Source organism: Malus sylvestris, chromosome 6 (assembly GCF_916048215.2).
Source record: "Malus sylvestris chromosome 6, drMalSylv7.2, whole genome shotgun sequence".
NCBI classification, from domain to species: domain Eukaryota; kingdom Viridiplantae; phylum Streptophyta; class Magnoliopsida; order Rosales; family Rosaceae; genus Malus; species Malus sylvestris.
The window spans coordinates 32,681,141-32,703,397 of NC_062265.1; the positions used below are offsets into that span (position 1 = coordinate 32,681,141).

Genomic DNA, 22,257 nt, shown 5'->3' on the forward strand with positions numbered 1-22,257 from the left:
GACTCTTGGGTTTATTTTTTGAGTTTTTAAATCCAGTTATCATAAGGCGTTTGTGGCGAGATCAAATCTTATCTTATGTATTTTTTTTTTGCATGGCATGGTATCTGTCATTGAATGATACGTATTACGTTTATAACAACAAAGTTATGAGAGTTATGTTCATTAGCATTGATCAATTAAGAATAGAGACTACATATAAAATGAGCCTAGAAAATTTAAACTCATTTGTGTCAACCCCAAACTTGAAAACACACAAACGGTAGAAAAATATAATAATTTAATAACTCAAATTTCATATCTATATGAGAAAATGTGATATTTTGTTGATATAATATTAGTAAAAGTGTTAATCGTGTTGTAGTTAGGTAAATTGAGTTTTATGAACATAGAAGGAAGGACCACATTCGAGTGTAATCTTTGCCGTCCATTAATGTTAAATCCATCAAGAATGCAGTCCACAGCTCAGATTCGTCCATGAGGATCAAGGACCGACGCTCATACAGACCGTTTAGCATATGGGCTCTACCCCAAAGTCACCCAATGGATCGAGAAATTTTTCATTATGACTAGAATATGAATGCTACACCATTTGTTTTTATATTAGTGGTAATAAATTTTAATTTTTAAATTAGTAACTTTTTAACATATATCTCATCATTTGTATAATAACAAGTGATGTATCACTTCATGTTCCGATCACACTGAAAAATCTCTCCAACAGATTGAGCCATGGCAAACTTTAAGTTGTTTTCATCGAGGCTGGGTTGGGACTTAAATCTAAAATATCAAGTTCCAGCATTTCTAAACTATCAAGAACAAGTACTCATATTGGAAAATAACTTACTTATATTTGAAATATGATCTCAATTTTTCTTACCTCACGTGATTAGTGAAATTCTATGGACAAGGAAGTTTTCTCTTTCTATGGGAGCTACATATTATTTGGAGTTATTTTTTTTATTTCATCATTATTGTGTCATCTTAATAACGAATTGAACTACACTTCACGAATTTCACTTGCTCAAAGATTTTTCCGACTTCCACAAGTGCATTCTATATTAAGAATCAACACAAAGAATTATACTTCTGCACTAAATTCAGAGACTTCTATTGCACAAAGTGGACCAAAATAATCCTCAATTTGATGAAATAATTGACCAACTAACGATCAGAGGAAGTTTAAAGCCAAATTGAAAGCTCCAAGGACAAAATGAAACAAGATCTGTAATTTTAGTAAATTTTTTCCAAACAAAGAAAGTGACTTGTCCTTTGTATTAATCATTAAGTTAACTTGATGGATAAGAAATTTTAAGGAATCTCAAAACTAAAAGGTAAAGCAAAACTCCACATCCTCAAAGTAAAAAAGAAGATAAGCCCATAAAAAGAGATGAAAAGAAAAGTCACTGCTTTTGCCTCTGTCCATGTTGGCTTCCACTCATACATGCATGCAGTGAAGTTATGGCCACCAAAATCATACATTAGATTTTGTACTACATACATACATACATACATACATATATATATATATATATATGCAGTGCAGTTATGGCCACCAAAATCATACATTAGATTTGTACTACATACATACATACATATATATATATATATATATTTGCTGCTATATATTTGCATCTAAATGCTGAAAGAGTTTAAACTAGGGTTTTAGAGACTGATTGCATAAGCTCAACTCAATTCATTATATGTAGGCTTTACAAGATTACAATGAATCTGTTATCAAGATTACAATGGAATTCAAATTACAAAAATACATAACAGAAAGCCAAGATACACGGTGATGATAGAGTCATGTTGAAGGAGGACTGTGATTCTTCTCAATGTGTTGAAGACGTGTGTTATCCAAACTCTGTTGTGGAGTAGTTGAGCGGGAACCATATAATGCGGACTGTGTTTGCTGAGTTGACAAGGATTGCTGACGTGGAGAGCATGTAGAATCATTAGGTTTATCAAATGCAACTTGAATTATATGCTTCTATAATTTCTAGAGGCATGGAAACAACATCACCAACACTACCTGAACCAGCAGGAGATCAAATCTTGGGTGGTGGTACTGGTAGTAGCAGTAACAGTAGTAATACTATTCCCCAAGCAGTACCATTATAGTTTCTTCTTCTTCGGGTTCCATTGGGCCATTCTTTGCAGTGATCTCTGTCCTAACCGTCCTCGCATTTCTCTCGTGCGGGTCCGAGGCTGACTCGTGATCAAATGGTAACGACCCCGGTGGAGAGCATCAGTGATAGAATCGGCTGTTTTGGGTGGTTGAAGCGCAAGTGCCGGCAGCTGCAGTGCATGGTTGCTCATCATGACGTCGAAGTTGGATCAAAGGTGATGGTCATGGATCTTGGTCAAGAAAAGAAAGGTGATGCTAGGGTTAAAGAAGGTGATCATGAAGTTCCTCCCCAAAATGATTGATTGTATATTTTGAAGATGTAATGTTCTAATTGGGAGATTAATCTACAACATTCTTAAGGTTCTTGAATTTGGTCACATAATAATTAATGAGAAATTGATTCATATCATGTACAATATTCTTTTTCTTAGGAGGTATCATGTATAATATTTAGCATAAAATGTTGATTCACTATATTCTAATTTTGATAGACACGATTGCAGAAAACTATTCGAGAAACTACATAGAGTAAAATCCATCACTATTTTTTGAGTAAAAAATGAGTTACGCTCTATCAAAAGCTTAATTCTACTCGTCTAATTCTCCACAAAATCTGAAATCTCATGCTAATTCTGTACGTTTTATTGGTTTGGAAGCTGGGTTGAAGGTTACCAAGACACCTCAACTGAGCTGTACATGCGAATCATGGTTGACAGTGTTACTAAGGACAAAAACTGGGGGTTTGACTTGCATGCATGGATCCAGCCTTGCACATACCTCATCAGCTTCACTCCTTAATGTTATCTTTTCCCTTAATTCAGCTGCTTTGACAATATGAGAAGTTTTTCTTTTAACTGAAACACACTCACGTGGTGTTATGTAAATTACCATAAATTAATTTTTTTTTTTTAAATATGAGAATCTAAAGATGCAACATAAAAACTATGTTGTTACTCTTATCATAATACTTTAAAATAGTACAGATATCCTAAAAAAAAGGTGACCTCAAGCCAACAAGTATCTCTGCTTTGCGAGGGTTGGGGAGAAAGTCTATTGTATGCATTTTTACTCTTACTTTACAAAGAGGTTGTTTCCACAACCCGTGACTTTTCGATCACAAAAAGAAAACTTTTCTGTTGCGTCAAGAGACTTGCAAAAATTTTAAAATAAAATAATTATATTGTACTCTTCAATTCTTACCAAGAATACGTGCAAGTCAATTGGCCAAAATTTAATCAACCCCAAGAAAATGCCAAAATTTAGCTTCCTTCCTAGAAGCCTTCCAATCCAATGATTCCATATGCGTGTGACATAAAAGGCCAAAAAGAAACCACCGACTCATTTTCCAGTCCTTAGTTGTCTCCCCCAACACCATATTTAGCCTTCAAATTTCCATTCACCACCCAAAACATCACCTCTCTCTCTCTCTCTCTCTCTCTCTCTCTCTCTAAACGCACCAAATCAAACCACCACCTTCATCTCCTCCGCCGCCACAACCACCTCCTAACGCCAAATATTGCCGCATTCTGCTACAAAACCTACATTCTCATAACGTTGTGCACACTGTATCACATTTTTCGTTACAATATTTATAACCCTAATGCCTGCATTACGAGTTGATCAACTCAACCAGCTAAGAGACATCTTTGCCAGATTCGACATGGACTCTGACGGCAGCCTCACCATCTTGGAGCTTGCCGCTCTCCTCCGCTCGCTCGGCCTTAAGCCCTCGGGGGACCAAATCCACGTCCTCCTAGCCAACATGGACGCAAACGGCAATGGTTCCGTGGAGTTCGACGAGTTGGTCAGTGCCATATTGCCCGATATGAACGAGGAGATTTTGGTAAACCAAGAGCAACTCTTGGAGGTTTTTCGCTCTTTTGATCGTGACGGTAATGGGTACATAACTGCGGCAGAGCTGGCAGGGTCCATGGCGAAAATGGGACAACCGTTGACGTATAAGGAGCTGACGGAGATGATCAAAGAGGCTGATACGGATGGAGATGGTGTCATTAGCTTCAATGAATTTTCTACAATAATGGCGAAATCGGCATCGAGTTTTCTAGGCCTTGCTCCCTCATGACCTGAGGTTTGGATAGAAATCTGATGATACATGCTAAGTTTTTTTTGGCCTTGTAACATGTTCATCTCTATTGAATTTTCCAAGCAAATAATGTAGATTTTGATATGATTTTGTTTAAGTTCTAACCACAAAACTAATAATCAGAGTACGATTTATTTTCTTAATACATTTCATTAATTGTTGTATTTTGTTGCTGTTAGTTTTATGTATGCTTCACTGCAAGCATTTTTTATTGTTAGAAAATGCTTTTAGCGCTTCTAGAAGCGTCTCAAATGTACGCTAATCCTTCATTGGATTTGTATAAAGAATACATTCGTTGAAACCTCCATGTGGAATAGGAAGAAGGTTGCATGAATGTGTCAATTGGAGAAAACTCCAGAAACCCCCCAACTGCAATCATCTTTTGATTAACAAAATACAGAAACAGAACGAGTTTTATGCAGAAATGCATCGTTTCAACCTTCGTTGAACCGCGGTACTTGTGAGTTTCTCTTTCTTGGATTTGGGACGACGAGAAGAATGAAATACTGAATCAGTTGTAAGCAGAAGGAGAATAAAAAAGAACTTATTGAATTGAATGAACTGAATATTGTGCGGTATGATACATCTGATACATCATACATGATACAATATTTTGACTATACTATTCTCTGCATGAACACTGAAGCTAGATCTTTGGAGGTTCTAGAAACCGAACCATCCTAAGCGAAAAAATTGGAAGGAAGAGAAGAAACTTCTTGCTGGAATAATGTACGTTTCTTATAATAGGGATGTCAAAACATGTCCGCTAATTAATGACCTTCGGGCTTCTCTACAAAGCGTTTAGATGTTGCTTCGATGCGGGCTGTGTAACCTACTGTTGTGCTTCTTATGGATCTCTGCCGCACCATTTGACAGAACTCGGGGTCATCTGATTGCCCGTCTGTTCTTATCCACTGTATCATCTGATGATACATGGGGAAAAACCGCATTTGGATGGCTGCGTAAGTGAAGTATGGCAGGAGGGAAGTGACCAAAACAAACAGTGTGAGAAGCCAATAAAATGGAGCCGGTGCACAGGCTTCAATGAACACCTTATAGGCCAGTGGCGAAGCCAGGATTTCTCGAGGGGAGGGGCGAACTTAAAAGAATGCAAGGTTAAAGAAAAATGGCAACAACTAAATCTTTTTATATAGTAATGTCTTCCATAATTAATCAATACAAACAAATTACAATTGTTGCCGGCGAGGTTTCATGTCATATCAGGAGGAGGACTACTCGGAATATTTGAAGGAGGAGGACTACCCAAAATGTTTGAAGGAGGATTTAAGCATTGTTTCTTATAGTATCGTTCCATTACGTAACTGTAAAATGAAAAGAAATAAAAATTCTTAGACTCTATGAATACAACTAAGCAATTCAACTAATCATATTCATATGAATACAACTAAGTAATTTAACTAATCATATTCATATGAATACAACTAAGCAATTCAACTAATCATCCATCAAGATTCAAAGAATTCAAATTTTAATTTTCATCCTAAAAAATAATTTCATAATTTCATTCAAAATGTGGCTTATTACCAATAAGTTTAGTTAAATATGACTTTTGACATGACAATTTATCTATATGTACAATTATACATACACATGATTCTTCTAATTCCCAACAATTCATATCAATAATTTCACCCTAAAAAATAATTTCACCCTAAAAAATAATTTCATAATTTGTATTAAATAACCATGACATGAATAATCAATAACTTATAAGTTATAACCATATCATTTGATTCACATAATTAAGGTAGGGATTATGCATTTAAAAATTAAAAAATTTACCTTTAAATAGTGATTGAAGCCGGCTCAATCTCATAGGAGAGAACAGAAATTAAAGAGGACTTTGTGGCTTTGGCTTGGCTGCTGGAGTTTGAGGAGCAAATTTGGCTGAGATGGATGGTGGCCCGCTCTCTGTGTGTTGATAATTGATGAAGAAGACAGAAGAAAAGGATAGAAAAGAGTAAAGGCAGTGTGGATGGTGTTGGGGGGGGGGGGGGGGGGGAGTACAGACAGAAAAAGATAATTGATGAAGAAGACAAAAGAAAAGGATAGAAAAGAGTAAAGGCAGTGGATGGTGTGTGTGGGTTGGGGGGGGGGGAGTGCAGACAGAAAAAGAAATTTAGGGTTTGATTGGGGTGACACGCGGATCCCCCACCCCATTATAATATTTTTTTTTTAAATTCAACATCAAAACGGCGCCGTTTTGATTTAGCTTTTTAAATTTTTTTATACCAGGTCCAAAACGGCGTCGTTTTGGCCTGGTTTTTTTTAAAAAAAAATTATAATGCAATCTGCAGTGCAGATTGCCCAGAAAACCCAGAAAAACAGAGGGCTCTGCCTCTGCTGCGTTCCGGCGAGGCGCGCGAGGGGAGTGGCGAAGACCCGAGGTCCAGTGGTATTTCCCGGCGAGGGGAGTGGCGGCCGCCACTCCTCGCTCCCACGTGGCTTCGCCACAGGCGGTGGTTGATATGTCGGGGTCAATGGCTCCATATGCCAACTGGAATATATACCAGAATATGATGCCACCCCAGATGAAGAGATGTTGTATATAAGTGAAGTAGTTGATGGACAGCGCCATTTGACAGTTGACGACCCATACCACACATGAGTACATCGTGGCACCAAAGATTTCCAAGCCAACAACTTGCCCGCCTTTACGAAAGGCTTGACTGCCCATTGCCACAACACAGAAGAAGAAGACTAGGGTAGCAGTCACCACCCCGTTCATTGCCCATCCAAGTATCCGGAGCCAGCTAAATAAGACGTTTTGCGCACCTTCTTGGTACAATAGCGGGAACTGTAAGATTGAGACAAAGAGAGACTAAAGATCAGCATAGGATGATATGCTATTTCTGATGTCTAATAAGATTCTTATTTTTCACCAGTTATCTTTTTGGGTAAGAAGGGCCTACCTTGAGACAGAACTTGGCTGAGACATCTTGGTCAAAAACTCCCAAGGCAACCACCGGAAGTGACGTGAAGAAGACATTGTATAGTGACAGATACCAATCGTTGTACGCAGTTTGGCCCGAGAATGAAGCATATATCTGATAGAAGAAAATAGTGAAGCCAAAAGCAATGTTCTTGTAGAAGAAATAGCAGACCTGTCAAACAAGAAATGAAGTATGTCAAATTTTCCATAGCATATAGTGCAATTGTATCAATAGATTCTAAATAGAAGTCTGTATTTCTTTTCTCTCCACGTGCAGGATGGGACTGCGCGTGAAGGAGTGTGTGTCAGCTTTCATATAACTAACCAAAGTTTTTGAAGTCTAATAGTATCACAGATTAATACAAGGAAAATGAGATAAACAAGCTAATTATATGAATTCTACAAAGAAAGGAATTTACCATTGATGAGATTCTTCTGTAACACCAATGGCCATGTACAAGTAGTAGGCGCTCCAAAAATCGGAACTGTGCAATTGCAATGTCGCTTGACATGACTGCCTGAAATTTTTGGTTGGCAGAAAGGATAAGTCAGAATTCATCAAACGGAAGAAATTTTGAAATAGAAGTAACAGATGATGCGTGCATTTTGTTAACAATTTACCTGCATTCCTTCAACACCGCTGATACCAACTCCGATATCTGCTTCTTGAAGCATTCCAACATCATTTGCCCCATCACCAACGGCCAGAGTTGTGTTGCCAGTTTTATCTTTTACCAGTCTTGCAACCTGCATTATTGTTAAACAGAACTGTTTAGGACTCGATCTTTTCAAAACCATATATCTATCAAAATGATTTGTTGGAACTTATTTAGTGGCGGGGAAGGGAAAAAACTTACAAGTGCTTTCTGTTTGGGAGACGAACGACAGCATATAACAGATGCGCAGCCGATGGCAAGCTCTAGAAAGAGATCCTTGACATCGTTCTCTAAGGCATAAGCAAGCGAATTCCCATCAATGATCAAAGCCAGTGCCTGAGAGTTCTCTTCTGGTGCAGCAAGCAACGCCTTTCCCTGACTTATTTGATGGACTACACTTTCCTTCAATGCCTGTAGAATCAGCAAGGTTTCGTTAAACTCTCACAGCATGACATTTTATCAGCCAAGAGAGAACAATTTCGAACCCAAGCATGTTAAAAGTCCGATTTAAGCGCCAATGCAATAACTAAAACAGGAGTCTATAATCCATTTACAGTACTACAGCCTGAATCACCTATTACACCATAAGATAGCTGAAGAGGAAGAAAGAGAATATTGCATAAGAAATTTGGTTACCTTGGCAACTGCTGTCTTATCCTCCACCTTCTCTAATGCTTTAGCTTCTGCAGTCTCGGAGCTTATTACTATCTGTTTCATTCCTTGTCTAAGCAAACTGCACGCATATCTGGAAGAGAAACAACAAGCGAAAAGGTATGCGGTGAGAAATGTTTTTATACTGAAATCCATCTTCTGATACAAAACTGTTAACTAATCATATACCCAATATTAATCGCTGTTTCCATTTTATCTCCAGTCAGAACCCATATTTTAATTCCAGCCTGAGCAAGCTTGTCAATGCATTCGGGAACCTGTTCAGCACAGAAAAGAAGAGAAAAAAAAATGGTTTTTAGTCTTGAATGTTATACAAATCTCCAACAAAGAGCAGTACCGGTAAAAGTTAAAACGCACCCCATTTTGAAGTTTGTCTTCAACTGCAGTAGCACCGAGAAGAATCAAATCCCTCTCAATCTTCTCTGAAACTGCCTCAACAATTTCCTCCCGATCTGAACTCACCAAGGTTTTGGCCTCAGTGAATTCTTTATTGAACTCATCATATTCTTCTTCGTCAAGTTCGCGATATGCAAGTACCAAAGTCCTCAAACCAGCGTCAGCATACTTGTTAATGTGTTCCCTGGTCTTCTCTTCAAACTCCCTTCCGTTCTTTGCAAGTCTTTCGAACATGACACTGTTTGTGGAATAAGCAAATTATACATAATGCGCGATACAACATACACAATTTCATCTGATTATCAAGCTACTTAATTATACTAGCAAGGAGTAAGTTTACAAACCTGTCAGCGCCTTTGCATAGGAGTAGTATCTTTCCCTCTTCGTTTCTTATGATCACGGACATTCTCTTTCTTGAGCTACTAAACTCCAATATGTTCAGAAGTTTATATTTTCTGAAAAAAAGGAACATATATGCAGTTAAGTATTTATTTACGAAAATTCGACAATGGCTTGAGAATAACATAAATCATAGCCGCTAAACTGAAATGCAACATACCTTTCAATTTTTCTTCCATAAATGGGATCCAACTCATGCAGTGAGATGCTTCCTTGAGTCCTTTCGTAAAATTCAAACCCAAACTCTCTTGCTGCAATCACGAAAGCTGCCTCATCTGGTGATTCAGCTTCATATGATACTCTTCCAGTTTCTTCATCAACTTCAGGTATTGCGGTATGACAGATTGCTAGTAACTGTAGAAACTTCTGGATTACATCTGCACGAGGCTCATTAACCCATTTTCCGTTCATGATCCTTTCATCCATAAAATTAAAGCCTTTTATCATCGACTTGGCTTCATTCAGTTCTTCTTCAGCATGGATCTCTTCTTCTGTCAATTCCTCACCTTTTCTCCTGGCTAAGGCTCTCTCAACTTCTGTAACTCCGCGCCCAAATGCAGTGCCAGCAATAGAACACTTGATAAATTCCATCGAGTTGCAAGTTAATGTTCCGGTTTTATCTGAAAGTATAGTATCAACTTGGCCAAGTTCTTCATTCAAGTTTGAAGTACGCGCTCGGGCTGGCTTGTCAGTTTCCTCATAATACATGTGCACATCATGGTTTATAAAAGTGCACTGAAGAACTTTGACAATTTCTATTGACACATACAAGGAAATGGGGATCAAATAACTATACAGCATAATGGCAGTTAAAAATTGCAAAACTGCTGCAAGTGGTGCCCTCGTTGGATCATAGTAAACTGTGGTATCATCTGGTCTGAGGTACCATCTGATCATTTTCCCATCATCCAGGTCTTTACTAGTACTAACCCCGAAGACAATAGCCCCAACTAAAGACATCACAACCAAGAGGAAAAACAAGAAGTAGACAATCTTATCCATCCGCTTCTCAACTTTGCTTCTCTTAGAAGGAGGATCTGTTGAATTCTGCATAACTTTTGTATCGTGACCTGTGAAGATTACCACCCCATATACAAAATCCGTGTTTCGCAGCTTTGAGTCTCGAAGCAGAAGCTGCTGTGGTGTAAGAGGGTACTGTTGATCCTCAATCTCCATAGTGCCAACAAATGAGTACAAATTTGCATTTGGGTCTTCACATCTGATTACCGCCTTAAAATTCTCAAAGCTTGAGTCTTCATGCAGATTAGAAGTTTCTTCCAGTGCTTGTTTTAGTTTCAAATTAGTTTCCCCATCAAGATTGGTGGTCTCAACATAGCAAAGCGCTTCGTCATAGCTTGATGAAAGTAAGATAAGATCAGCAGGAAAAAACTCGTCCTTTTCGACCTTCACTATGTCCCCAACTTTCAAATCCCTCCATTTGGTATGCTCAAAATTGCCCTCACCATGATGCACCTTAACTTTTCTGTTGTTCATTTCAATGTCCTGATCAAAGTTTTACAAACTACATTACGGAACTGTTTTACCATTACTAAAAAGGTCGTACCCAGTGCACAAGGCTCCCGCTTTACACAGGGTTTGGGAGAGGTGAATGTCGGCTAGCCTTACCCCCATTTATGGAGAGGCTGCTCCCAAGTCTCGAACCCAAGACCTACCGCTCATGGGCGAAGACACTTGTCATCGCACCAAATGCGACCTCTTTGTTTTACCATTACTAATAGCACTAAATATAGTCAAATGCAGGACTTCCTGTCTTTCTTAAAACATGACGCGTTGCGAAAACTTCACTTCAACTCAATTTTCTTCAATTTTGATCTCATCTATTGACATGGTTCCAATATTTGATACTAAAAACTAAATCGAAGCTCCAAATGACATCAAAGTTATGAAATTTAAGTAGAAATGGAGTTTTCTCAAGGCGTGACGTCATGCACAGAGAATTTCTATACATCTTATACTACATGAAAATGCATGAAACTCAAACATGTTGTTGACATTACAAAGTATACCTGTTTTTTCCTCCTCCAATCTTCAACAGCCTCCTTCCCCATCGTAACTCCGATAACGACGACGAGAGGGACGACGTTGCTGACGGCGGAGTAAGGCGAAAGCGGCGTGAAAGACAGAATTGCACAAATGAGGAAGTATAAATTGGCAACCCTTCTGAACTGCTCAAACACTGCCTTGGGCAAGAATGTAGCAAGTGTATACTTAGTCGTTTTGACATAATTGCCCTGGTAGCTGTGGAGTGTGGCCTCCAAGCATTCAGGGTCATTACAGTACACTACCCTCGAGAAACCAGGGCCGCCAATCCGTGAATGCTCGCCATTGAAGGAAGCTTTCCCACATGAAAAATCATGGATTCTACCAAAATGCTGCTTTTTTCTTCTACCCCCACCTCGCATTTTGCTCAATCCACCACCTTAACACAACAACGGATGCACACACCCACCACAATCCCCCACACCGTCGAATAATTTCTCAATCCACCCAAGAACCAGTTTTTTAGAACAAATCTCAGAAACAGAAACCTACCCAATTCAGAAAATTGAATGATCTGCAAACCCAGCAGGGAAATAACCTGTTGAGCCAAAATATAAAACCCCAGAAGAAAAAGATTGAAGCTTTGTAATCAAAATTCAGAAACAGGACAAGAAGGCATTGCTTCAGTTATGCTTCTCACCTTATTTTTTGGATTTTGAATTTTTTTTCCTGTGTTTTTTAAGAAGCAGCTGGGAGATGACTAGCTTGACAGCTTTGACTTGTAGCTGGAAAAGCACCAAACTTTGAACGTGGAAACCGGACAAGAAGGGGAGGGGAGAGAGAGAGAGAGTGGAAACTCAACTACTAGCACTAGTTAAATGAATTGAAAGGGAAAGAGCTTCAAAAAGATGATTTCAACCTTTAAAATGCAATCTAAAGCAACAAAAAATTCTTAAAAATTCAACAATCTTGGTAAATAAATAGATGACTTTTGTGTCAATTGCCAAAAAAATATGTTGGAGAAAGACTTGCCGTCCCGATCAAGCCTTCCAGAAGTTCTATAGTAAAAATATTTATCTAGAACCACTCAGCTAAATTTTCTCACATGATAAGTTTGATAAAATAAAATAAATAAATAAATAAACAATTAAAAAAACATAATAATGTATAGTTTAATTAACTTGTACGTCATTCTCGTAAGAAGAATGTGTACAATTCAGGACTTGGATTGTCTGTTCTCCCCATCCCCTTCCCATCTCTTTTTATTTTTTTGTGGTCAAGGTTAAGTCACGTCAACATTTTATATTGATTTTTTATAAAAATAATAAGACAAAAAGTAATTAGAATATAAAATGTTGACATAGCTTAATCGTGACCATAAAAATAAAAAGAGATAGGAATCGCATTGGATGAGGAGGACCAACAATCTAAGTCCTACAATTCATAAACAAAATTATATAAAATAAAAAAAGGCTGTAGCAAGGAGACTTTAATAGCCCGGTTAAAGTAAAGCTTTTACTTTCATAGAAGAGCGTCAGTAGGACAAAACAGAAATCCCAAAACTTGCTTTCCTAGAGACAATGTATCGGGAAATGGCGGCGCTATAACAAATGCAGAGTACCGTAATTTGCGGTTGCTGCACAAAGCTGGCTATTATAATATGAAAATTTTACTTTCTTACGCACGTTCTCGATTATTTATAAGGAAAACTAATGAAAAGAGTTTGAAAAATTTGAGTTTTAATGATAAGAACAAAATAAAGGGTAAAGTGAATAGTACCAGGATTGACTTTTTAGTGTAAAAATGTGATTTTTCGTTAAAATGAACAGTATCGTATCGGGTGCTTTTCGTTAAAGTTCCTTATTTATATCCCTTGATTTTATGTAAGAATGATGTGTACGGTAAAGAGACGAAATTAATATGAAAGTTTTATTTTTCTAGCTCATTCCTTATTATTTGTAGTTCTTGATTTTTCTCTACTTTTTTGCTTCAATAGTTAAAAATAGTGTATGAAAATTATCTTCTAAATAATAATGGAAATTTTAATGAAAAACTTCTTGTACTGTTTATTTTAATGAAAACCCACATTTTTACACTAAAAAGTCAATTTTAATACTATTCACTTTACCCTTTATTTTGTCCTTATCGGTAAAAGTCAAAATTTCCAAACCATTTTCATTAGTTTTTCTAACAATGTAATTGTCATTTTGATATTTTTTTTTTTAATAAAATTGAAGCAAGGAAAAGCTAGTGGTAGCTAACTGTGAAACGGAGCAGTAAAAAAAAATCATTAAAACGACATGTCGTTGTGGAAGCGAGGTCGGAGGGTCAAACAAGACCAATCACGTGCTCTAATTAATCATTTTATTAAGTAAACAGTAATTAAGAAAGAATTTTGGCAGACAAGTTTGACTAATAAGTATAATTCCTCTGTTTTATGTGGACTTGTACAAAGTCTTTTTCCTTTTATAGACAGATTTCTGTGTTATCGAATGTAAAAGAAGATTCTTTCGTGTAACCAACTAATCATTTTCTATCTTATTTGTGATGTGATCATTTGATGAGTAGGATAGAGAAATGACAACTACGAAATAAATTAAGTGAGATAGAAATAGGTATGTAAGTTTCAAGAGTGGATCCAAGATTTGAACCTTGGGCTCACATTAAAGTATAAGTCTTTTAAATAGAAACAAAAAACGAAACCCGTAAAAAAAAATTCAATTTTTTCATTGAGGAATTTCATCGAACACTGGCTTATTGTCAACAGTCAAATCATGTTGCGCACATGTAAACAAATATCAACATATGCAGAAGCAATCTGATAAGTGATATAGAGAGAGTTTATCAAGTGCTGTCGACACAATCTGTGAACATATGCCCAACAAGCATTACATCAAACACTTAGTAAGTGCCAAAAGAACTCATACCAAATATTCAGAAGTTCCTCGAAAGATATTCAAAAGTATATTTCAGAGACTCCAAGTTGTCTGGAACCAAGGATATAACCGTCCACAAATCTTGTTTCTTTGCACCTACCTTTCTTCTGCTAAAGATATACCTACTTTTTCATTCGAGCAACATAGATTTCAAATTTTGCAAATATACCCACTAACTATACATATATTACCTCAACGGCAATATTACATCCAACTGCAGTAATGTTTCAAACTCTTACATGCACACAAGGTGAATACTGAATCCTACTCTCCAGCAAAAATCTAACTTCAGTTGTAAGTATCGAAACACGAGCGCCACGGCAAAGCTTCCCGATCAACTAAACAATACGGCCGGCATCCGGCCCGTCATTCTGAACCTTGTGCAAATAGATGCACTGTTTAAGGAAATAGTACATCAATGTCAATCTCGCCTTCTGTGCTTGTCTCTCCTGGATTCTGAACGTTACTTCTCGGGGGATTCTCTGCTTCGACGTTTATGATGCTTCGAGTGTTTTCTGCTACTACTGCTCTTTTCTCGAGAGGATCCTTTCTTCTTCCCTTTAGACCTAGAACGGTGATGGTCCCAATGATCGCTGGATGAATCGCTATCTGAATCACTGTGTCTATGCCGATGTCTCCTAGAGCGCTTTCTGCTCCTTTCATCTTCTGATGGTGAACTGTTGCTCACATTCTGGTGCCGCCTTGAGGGTGTTTTCTCCTTCCTATCTTCTTGAGGTGCTTTTTGAAAAATAATCTTGTCAAACTGATTCCCCAAAGCATCCTTCTCTGCGTTTTTGCTATTACTTCTCGCTGAATTACCCGTCAAGTTACCATTCAAAGGCTCAGTATTGTCACGTGGAGCATCTTGAGAACTTTCTGGTCTGTGTGAAATATCGCGAGTGGAAGGTGGCTTATTATCAACTGGCAGGATCCTGGAATGCCCTGAACCAGCTCCTTTGGGAGGCAAAGTCCTGGCTTTGTTCGTTGATGAGGGCAGCTCAGGGGGAACCTCTAGGCCTAGTTCTTTTCCTAAGGATTCCAAAAAGTCACCTGCGATCAAACGGTTTAATGTTGTATTAGCTGCTTCAACCTTCTTCTCTGGCTTACCGACCCCTTTGGGAATAGAGGCATCCTCATCATCATCCTCATCATCAGAAAATATAGCCTGCACACAAATGAAGATTAATATTAGGCCATATTCTACGCTACGTATAACATATGCACGTAAAAACAAATTATTGAATATTGTGTTTAAAGCACCTTGTAAAGGTCAACTGGCCTCTCAACGTTTTCAACTTCAACATCAATTGTGCTTTCCTCGTCAACTACATCTTTGCTTATTCCTTGGGCATAAGATTGAACAGCAGGGATGTAGTCTCTCTTTACAATTACAGTTTCTTCTGCTTTTGTGTCTTTTCCAGAATCTGATGTAAAAATCAGAGTTTCCATTTTGCTCTTCATCCGTGGAGCTGGTGGTGGCTGCATGTGACAGTATCATATGTTTAAGGTATGGTGATAAGAAAAATGTTGAGAGAGAGAGCAGGAGTTATAGAGGAGTATTCAACTGCACCTTCCCCATGAAAGGATCGATGAGATCAAAGCGTTTGCATAAAATAGGTGAAGGACGCCACTGATATTCTGTCCGTTTTATGCAAACTTCCTTTTTTATCGATTTTTCAGCTTGAGTGTCTTTGGCTTGCTGTTTTAAAAAATAAGAAACCAAATAATTAAATTTAAAAAAAAATCACATTTACAACTTCAAAACCTGATAACCAACAGCAAAACATACCGCTGATCCCCCAGAAGTAAACTGCATGGCTCCAGCAGATAAAAAATCCATGAACTGTGATGTGGAGAGTTTGCTTTCCTTACTCCATTTCCCTTTCTGTATTGCATCGGCTGCAGCCTCAAAGTCCAATCTCTCACGAGCACGAACTGCTTCTGACATATGACTCGCTCCGCCAGACTCAGTAGATCGAAGTCCTCCTTGATACTTCTCCTTGAGAAACCGCTCAAACCTTTCTTGCTTTGCAGGATCATCATTGAAAGGTTTTGCAACTTCCAGCATCTCGCCCTACATTCAACACAAAAAACAAAGTGAGAAAATCTAAAACTTTCCTTGAGCAAACACAACCCAGTTCTTTTGTTCATTCACGCAAATATGAAAAACTATTGGTAGCTAAGGCAATGCATAAGTAAACCAAGGACATTACAATCTAGATTCGCAAAAAATTTATGAAAATAAACATTTGAGAAAGGGGACAAGCAAGATGTATCGTACTCACATCTAATGCAGGTTTAGTAAAAGTATCTGATAGATTGTACTGAAGCTGAATGGCATCTTTAGAAGCAACAGATGAATTTGACTCTTTGGAGCTTCGTTCCAATGGCCTTTCCCCTAAAATTTTTCCACGGTTCTCTGCTGTCATTTTCTGCTTTCGTGGAGACAATTTACCATCCAATATCTCCTTGGTGTGATTGCCTCGCTTCTGTCGCTCCTCCCACAGTTTCCTTGCATAATAATCATGGCCATTCCCTCCAACTAGAAACCTAAACAAGGGATTTGACTGATTTTTCTCTCTGGAGAGATCCTCAAATAATTTACCACATCGAGCTACTAAAGTTGCGACCCCGTCAATTAAGAGTTTCAGATTATTATCTTCGGGAGGAGATACTTCTGGGGGACCAGGATCTCCAAGCTTGTAGCCCGTATCAAGAGGCTGAGAAAATTTATGGTGGGGTACAAAATCTTTTGGTACTACAGGAGGATCAAATCTGGAACAAATCCCAGAGTAATAGTTAGCATTTATGCATTCAGAAAGAAAAAAAAAACAAGTGGAAGGATGACTCTTTTCAGCATACTTGCATGAATATAAAGTTAATAAATCAATGAAAAAAAGGCAACTCACATGCACCAGAAAACTAAAACCTCTAATTACCTCTCATGCTGGTAGTCTGAGTTAGATGCAAGTCTAAATCCAGCGAGACCACCTGGTTCCTTTCGAACCAACTTTTGCTTGCTATCCATGATTGATCTTGAAGGCTCATCGTCAATATCTTCAACATAAGTTTCCTCAAAGTCGTAACCTGAACAAGAAGTACAATTGCAAAAATTTGAGCACTAATAATTAATAATTTTCAACAAAAATGTAATCTGGTTAACCCAAAATTAATCCCACTAACAGGTCTAATCACTACAGAACTATACGTCTTTACCCAGTAAATCACAAGCTGTGGGATACATCATGCAAAATGAAGAAAAAAAATGCAATGGAGCAATTTGTGGTCTGAATAAAGGGAAGGGGAAAGCATTGATTAAATTAATCACATCTTGAGTAGTTTCTCCCAGAAAACATAATAGGGAAAGACCAGCACCAAAACCAGAAAGTGATTCAATGCAATGAAAGCAATGACTCTATAATGGCTATGATTACTGCAAAAGATTGATTATTTGTGACAATAACACTAACCCGAGTTATAAACATCCTCATCTTCAGCATCAAGTTCTTCAAGTGCTCCAATTCCAAAACCAGGAGCAACCTTTCCTGCTGATGAATAACAAGATAAATCAATCATAAGTTAAGGCCAACCAATCCGTGCGACCAAATAAAAGCAATAAGAGGACAGAGCCCTAAATTAGAAGGCCAAAAAAAAAGTTTGTTTATCTGGATCATAAATCTTACACTTGAAGCCGAAAAGATTATTGTCCATTGAACGGGCACTTCTATATCCAATACCCCTATTCTCAGATGGGCGCGATCTCTTCTTATCTGAATAAAACCAATTAAAATTAGTAGTTAGGATGCATTAGATTGTCATAATCATAGAAATATGACCCAGTTATCTTAAAAATAAATAAATAAATAAACACTTACCCCTAAACTCAGGAGCATGCTTATAAGGATCAAAACCTAATCCATGAAGGTCCTGCTTTGGGTAGAGTACATAAACCTAAAGGAAAAGATGTGAGGCACAGAGAAAATCCAACAAAAATAAAATGAAATTTTTATCTCATGTTGAAAAGGGGTCCTTTTTGTCAAAATTTGAATTGATAAAGGATATGGAAATTCTTGAGTTGCTACAAGCTACAAATTGGTAAGTTGCAAAAGCAATGCAGTCTTTCTGTTATTGGAAAGAAATCATTGGAAACCCAGCAGTACAATTATGTTAAAAGAACAAATGGATCCGGGGATGAAGTATCCAGTGGCTGCCGCTCCTCAAAAGGAGTCTATTACAAAATCATAATGGTTAAAGGAACTCATCAAGAAAACGAGCACTGGCAGGACAAAGAAATTTGATACCAACAACAACAACAACAACAGAGCCTTTTCCCACTAAGTGGGGTCGGCTATATGAATCCTAGAACGCCATTGCGCTCGGTTTTGTGTCATGTCCTCCGTTAGATCCAAGTACTCTAAGTCTTTTCTTAGGGTCTCTTCCAAAGTTTTCCTAGGTCTTCCTCTACCCCTTCGGCCCTGAACCTCTATCCCATAGTCACATCTTCGAACCGGAGCGTCAGTAAGCCTTCTTTGCACATGTCCAAACCACCGTAACCGATTTTCTCTCATCTTTCCTTCAATTTCGGCTATTCCTACTTTATCTCGGATATCCTCATTCCTAATCTTATCCTTTCTCGTGTGCCCACACATCCAACGAAGCATCCTCATCTCCGCTACATCCATTTTGTGTACGTGTTGATGCTTCACCGCCCAACATTCTGTGCCATACAACATCGCCGGCCTTATTGCCGTCCTATAAAATTTTCCCTTGAGCTTCAGTGGCATACAACGGTCACACAACACGCCGGATGCACTCTTCCACTTCATCCATCCAGCTTGTATTCTATGGTTGAGGTCTCCATCTAATTCTCCGTTCTTTTGCTAGATTGATCCTAGGTAGCGAAAACGGTCGCTCTTTGGTATTTCCTGATCTCCGATCCTCACCCCTATCTCATTTGATACCAAAAGAAAAAAATTTACACGTTCCAAAACTCCAACTCAACTTATGAATCTACACAAGAGGATCATCTGTTCTGTTAACATAGCATGAGAATTATCCATTGTGATTGAAATACTGAATCAAGAAAGAAAACAAAAAAATAAAAGAATGACTTACATGGAAAAGAAAATTTACTTACAGGTGTGCTTTGAGAAGATTGAACATCATCAACGGCAGGCAGCTCAATATGATTGTCCAGTTTGCCATGAACGGGCTCAGAGTCAGCCAGCTGTGTTTTTGCATCACTGGAAGAAAATGCTAAAAAAGCTTTTCGAGCTTCCCTTCGAGCATCTGTACAAAGGACAAGAAATAGTTTAAGGCTTTAAGCCATGACATAAAAACCTCGAACAAGAGAAATCAGATGAAACTGTATGTATTCTGGTAAGCCCACACATGCTAATCAAAGTTAGCAAAGCACCTCATACTACTGATCTAAGTTCCAGGTTATAAAATAAGCATATAATTCACACACATCAAATGATACAAGAGCAGTTAATTTTAGAACAACTTTGAGTTTGCATGCCACGTACCATATGATAAATCAGTATGTGAATCCTTGATTGAACGACCATGACGCCATCCCATCTTCAGCAGCAATTTTACACCTAATAAAAACAGCAAGCAGGGGATAAAAGATGTGCAACTAATAACTTTAAAGAAAACATTATTTGAACAATCACTAACCCAAATTTACAGAAACAAACCTATAGAATCTGTGGCTGGAAGAACTAATTCATCAGGAACAGGTCCAGGAATAGCTGACGGCCTAAAATACATGACAAACAAGATATCAACAAGTTAGCAAACAATGCATGACACTATTTTCAAGGAGTACATTTTAAGAAAAATCTGTATCCCATGTACATCACTAGAACCTAATACCTGAACAACTTAATTGTGTTCCGCAATGGTATGAAAGTATTACAACTCTCTAGAACCTAAAGGTTAGGGTACACCGAAAAGTAGCATGCAGAACCTTATCATTTTTATCCAAATGACTAACTTGTATTATTATGATCAACTTGGTTATTGATTAAACTAGAATTGCAATTGACCAACACCCTAACCTTTTCTGTTGTTCCTTCTCAGCTTGTTTACGAGCAAGTTCAGCAGCTGTAGATCCAAATGTATCAAACTGCATGGATGTCCCCAAAGATTGGCCTTCAAGCTCCTAAATGTTAAGAAGAAGAGTCAGAAAACTGATTTAAAATCTAAAGTGGCGGTAGTCCTCATTATCTAGTATCTACAGGAACTCCATGGTCATCCAATATGATACCTAAAGAACTCAAAACATAAGTATACTACTCATTTTTTTAAGAGCTAGACAACAGTAAATATTACATAAGAAAGAAAATTACCCTATTTCCTACTTTTAATCCATTTTTTTGCTAAATGAGAATTCTTATATAATTGAAACCAAATAAAGGTTGTGATTTTCCAACGAATAGGTTTTCATTCCCTTCGTTGTAAAGTTTATATTAGGTAAATAGAATAAATAAGCATGAAATAAGCATGCATATACATGTAATTTACCAATTTAAAAGGCGATGATTCCAACATTAACAGTGTTTGTAATATATTCACAAAGTTGAAGGATATAAATGAAATTGGTGTAATAGGTCAAAGCCAAGATCAAACATACAGCTCTTTCATCTTCATCTAAAAAGTTTGTAATGTCCTGCGCTTTGACTTCAGCTCTGTTCTTCCGCGATGACACAAAAGTCTGTGGTGTCCACCCTGCACATTTGTATCAGATGGCTTAAACCATTAGCTACCCTTGAACATCTTAAGAAAAGGAATCATATTTCTAGTTCAAATAAAAGAGTGATGTAACAATACCCTCTTTTGAGCCAACTGTATTGTAATAGCCGGCAGAAAACCCTCCACTAAATGCACCATGAAATCTCCTTCTCCCTTCTTCATCTCTAACCTGGAGACATAGAAAATTTAGAGAAGTGAACAAGACTGTTCATTTAAACATCAACAGTTAGCAGAACCATGGAAATCGGCATCCCACATGCATCACCCATCATAATTCCGCTATACGAGCTTAGCCAATTATCATCTTCAATGTCAAAAATTCGAAAGGGAAAACAACCCATTTCAACCTGCAGCTAGCTCACCCAAAATAAGTCCACAATTTCATATTCCTTTTCAAATTTTCTCATCAACCAAACTCATTACTAAAACTACCAATTGAAAACTCTCTTTCTTCACATTAAAACCAATTGCACAACTTCTAAGCTCAACACAACTGACCTTAAAACTCAACTGTCATACTCCAATACATAACATTCAAATTTCTCCATTCTTTCTACTTTCTCGAGCTTTCTCAGGAACCAAACAAAAGATGAGAGAAAAAACATACCTCTTGCTTCCAAGGAACGACAGTGCGCAAGTTACCGGAGGCCTCGGCGACGGACTTCTTCTTGCGACTGGTGAAATCTTCCTCGCGCTCTATCGGTGTTCCGTAGAAAACGAAATCGTCTTCGTCCGAAGCCATTGTTTGATTAATTTCTTAATATATTGATAATTAAGAAAAATTACGCGTAATCAAAATTAATGAAGGATTAGGGTTTCGTCCGGAGTAATCGTTGCAGGGCGAACAGGGGCGGCAAAGCCCTGAGAGAACGAGGGAGGGAGGTGAGTGAGGTCGAAGAAAGCGAAGTATTTTTGTATTTTTGGACCGGAAAAAAAAAATGTATTTTGGGCTGGACTGATTGGGCCGGATGTGATTGGCAGTCGACCCACTGAGTATGAGGCCGCCCCTTTTATGCAATCTTTGGGCTGATTGGCCTGATTAATTTGGTCTGGACTGACACTACAAAATATAACTATTCATTTTTTCCAACTTTTTTCTTTGTTGGATTTTTTTTTCCGAACTAAATTGCAGAAAAAAAAATTATATAATAAGAAGGAATGAAATCAAATAACCAATATCATTTGTTAAAAAAATCAATTATTTTGTTTAATTGCAAATTGGAACCAAAATTATCTAATTTCTTACTTGATCA

At 37.7% G+C, this 22,257-nt stretch overlaps 3 protein-coding genes and 1 pseudogene across 3 annotated transcripts; 2 read left to right on the forward strand and 2 right to left on the reverse strand.

Moving 5' to 3' along the window:
• Positions 1-1,688: 1,688 nt before the first annotated feature.
• Positions 1,689-2,537, forward strand: LOC126626960 (uncharacterized; annotated as a pseudogene).
• A 956-nt stretch (positions 2,538-3,493) lies between these two features.
• On the forward strand, positions 3,494-4,375 carry LOC126626908 (probable calcium-binding protein CML15). The gene has a single exon (XM_050296309.1). The coding sequence runs from the start codon at positions 3,729-3,731 to the stop codon at positions 4,209-4,211; it is 483 nt and encodes a 160-aa protein (XP_050152266.1). The 5' UTR covers positions 3,494-3,728; the 3' UTR covers positions 4,212-4,375.
• A 390-nt stretch (positions 4,376-4,765) lies between these two features.
• On the reverse strand, positions 4,766-12,148 carry LOC126626907 (putative phospholipid-transporting ATPase 9). The gene is made up of 13 exons (XM_050296308.1): positions 12,010-12,148; positions 11,336-11,907; positions 9,469-10,811; positions 9,254-9,364; positions 8,871-9,147; positions 8,682-8,770; positions 8,478-8,586; positions 8,043-8,252; positions 7,807-7,932; positions 7,605-7,703; positions 7,166-7,357; positions 6,710-7,050; positions 4,766-5,291 (listed from the first exon to the last, which is right to left on the reverse strand). Exons 2-13 carry the CDS (start codon positions 11,729-11,731, stop codon positions 5,003-5,005), a joined length of 3,582 nt encoding a protein of 1,193 aa, XP_050152265.1. The 5' UTR covers positions 11,732-11,907; positions 12,010-12,148; the 3' UTR covers positions 4,766-5,002.
• A 2,102-nt stretch (positions 12,149-14,250) lies between these two features.
• On the reverse strand, positions 14,251-21,893 carry LOC126626428 (G patch domain-containing protein TGH-like). The gene is made up of 16 exons (XM_050295758.1): positions 21,612-21,893; positions 21,083-21,173; positions 20,886-20,980; positions 20,311-20,414; positions 19,948-20,009; positions 19,774-19,848; positions 19,383-19,534; positions 18,121-18,196; positions 17,929-18,015; positions 17,716-17,793; positions 17,185-17,332; positions 16,531-17,020; positions 16,035-16,319; positions 15,816-15,944; positions 15,506-15,724; positions 14,251-15,410 (listed from the first exon to the last, which is right to left on the reverse strand). Exons 1-16 carry the CDS (start codon positions 21,744-21,746, stop codon positions 14,709-14,711), a joined length of 2,928 nt encoding a protein of 975 aa, XP_050151715.1. The 5' UTR covers positions 21,747-21,893; the 3' UTR covers positions 14,251-14,708.
• Positions 21,894-22,257: the final 364 nt, after the last annotated feature.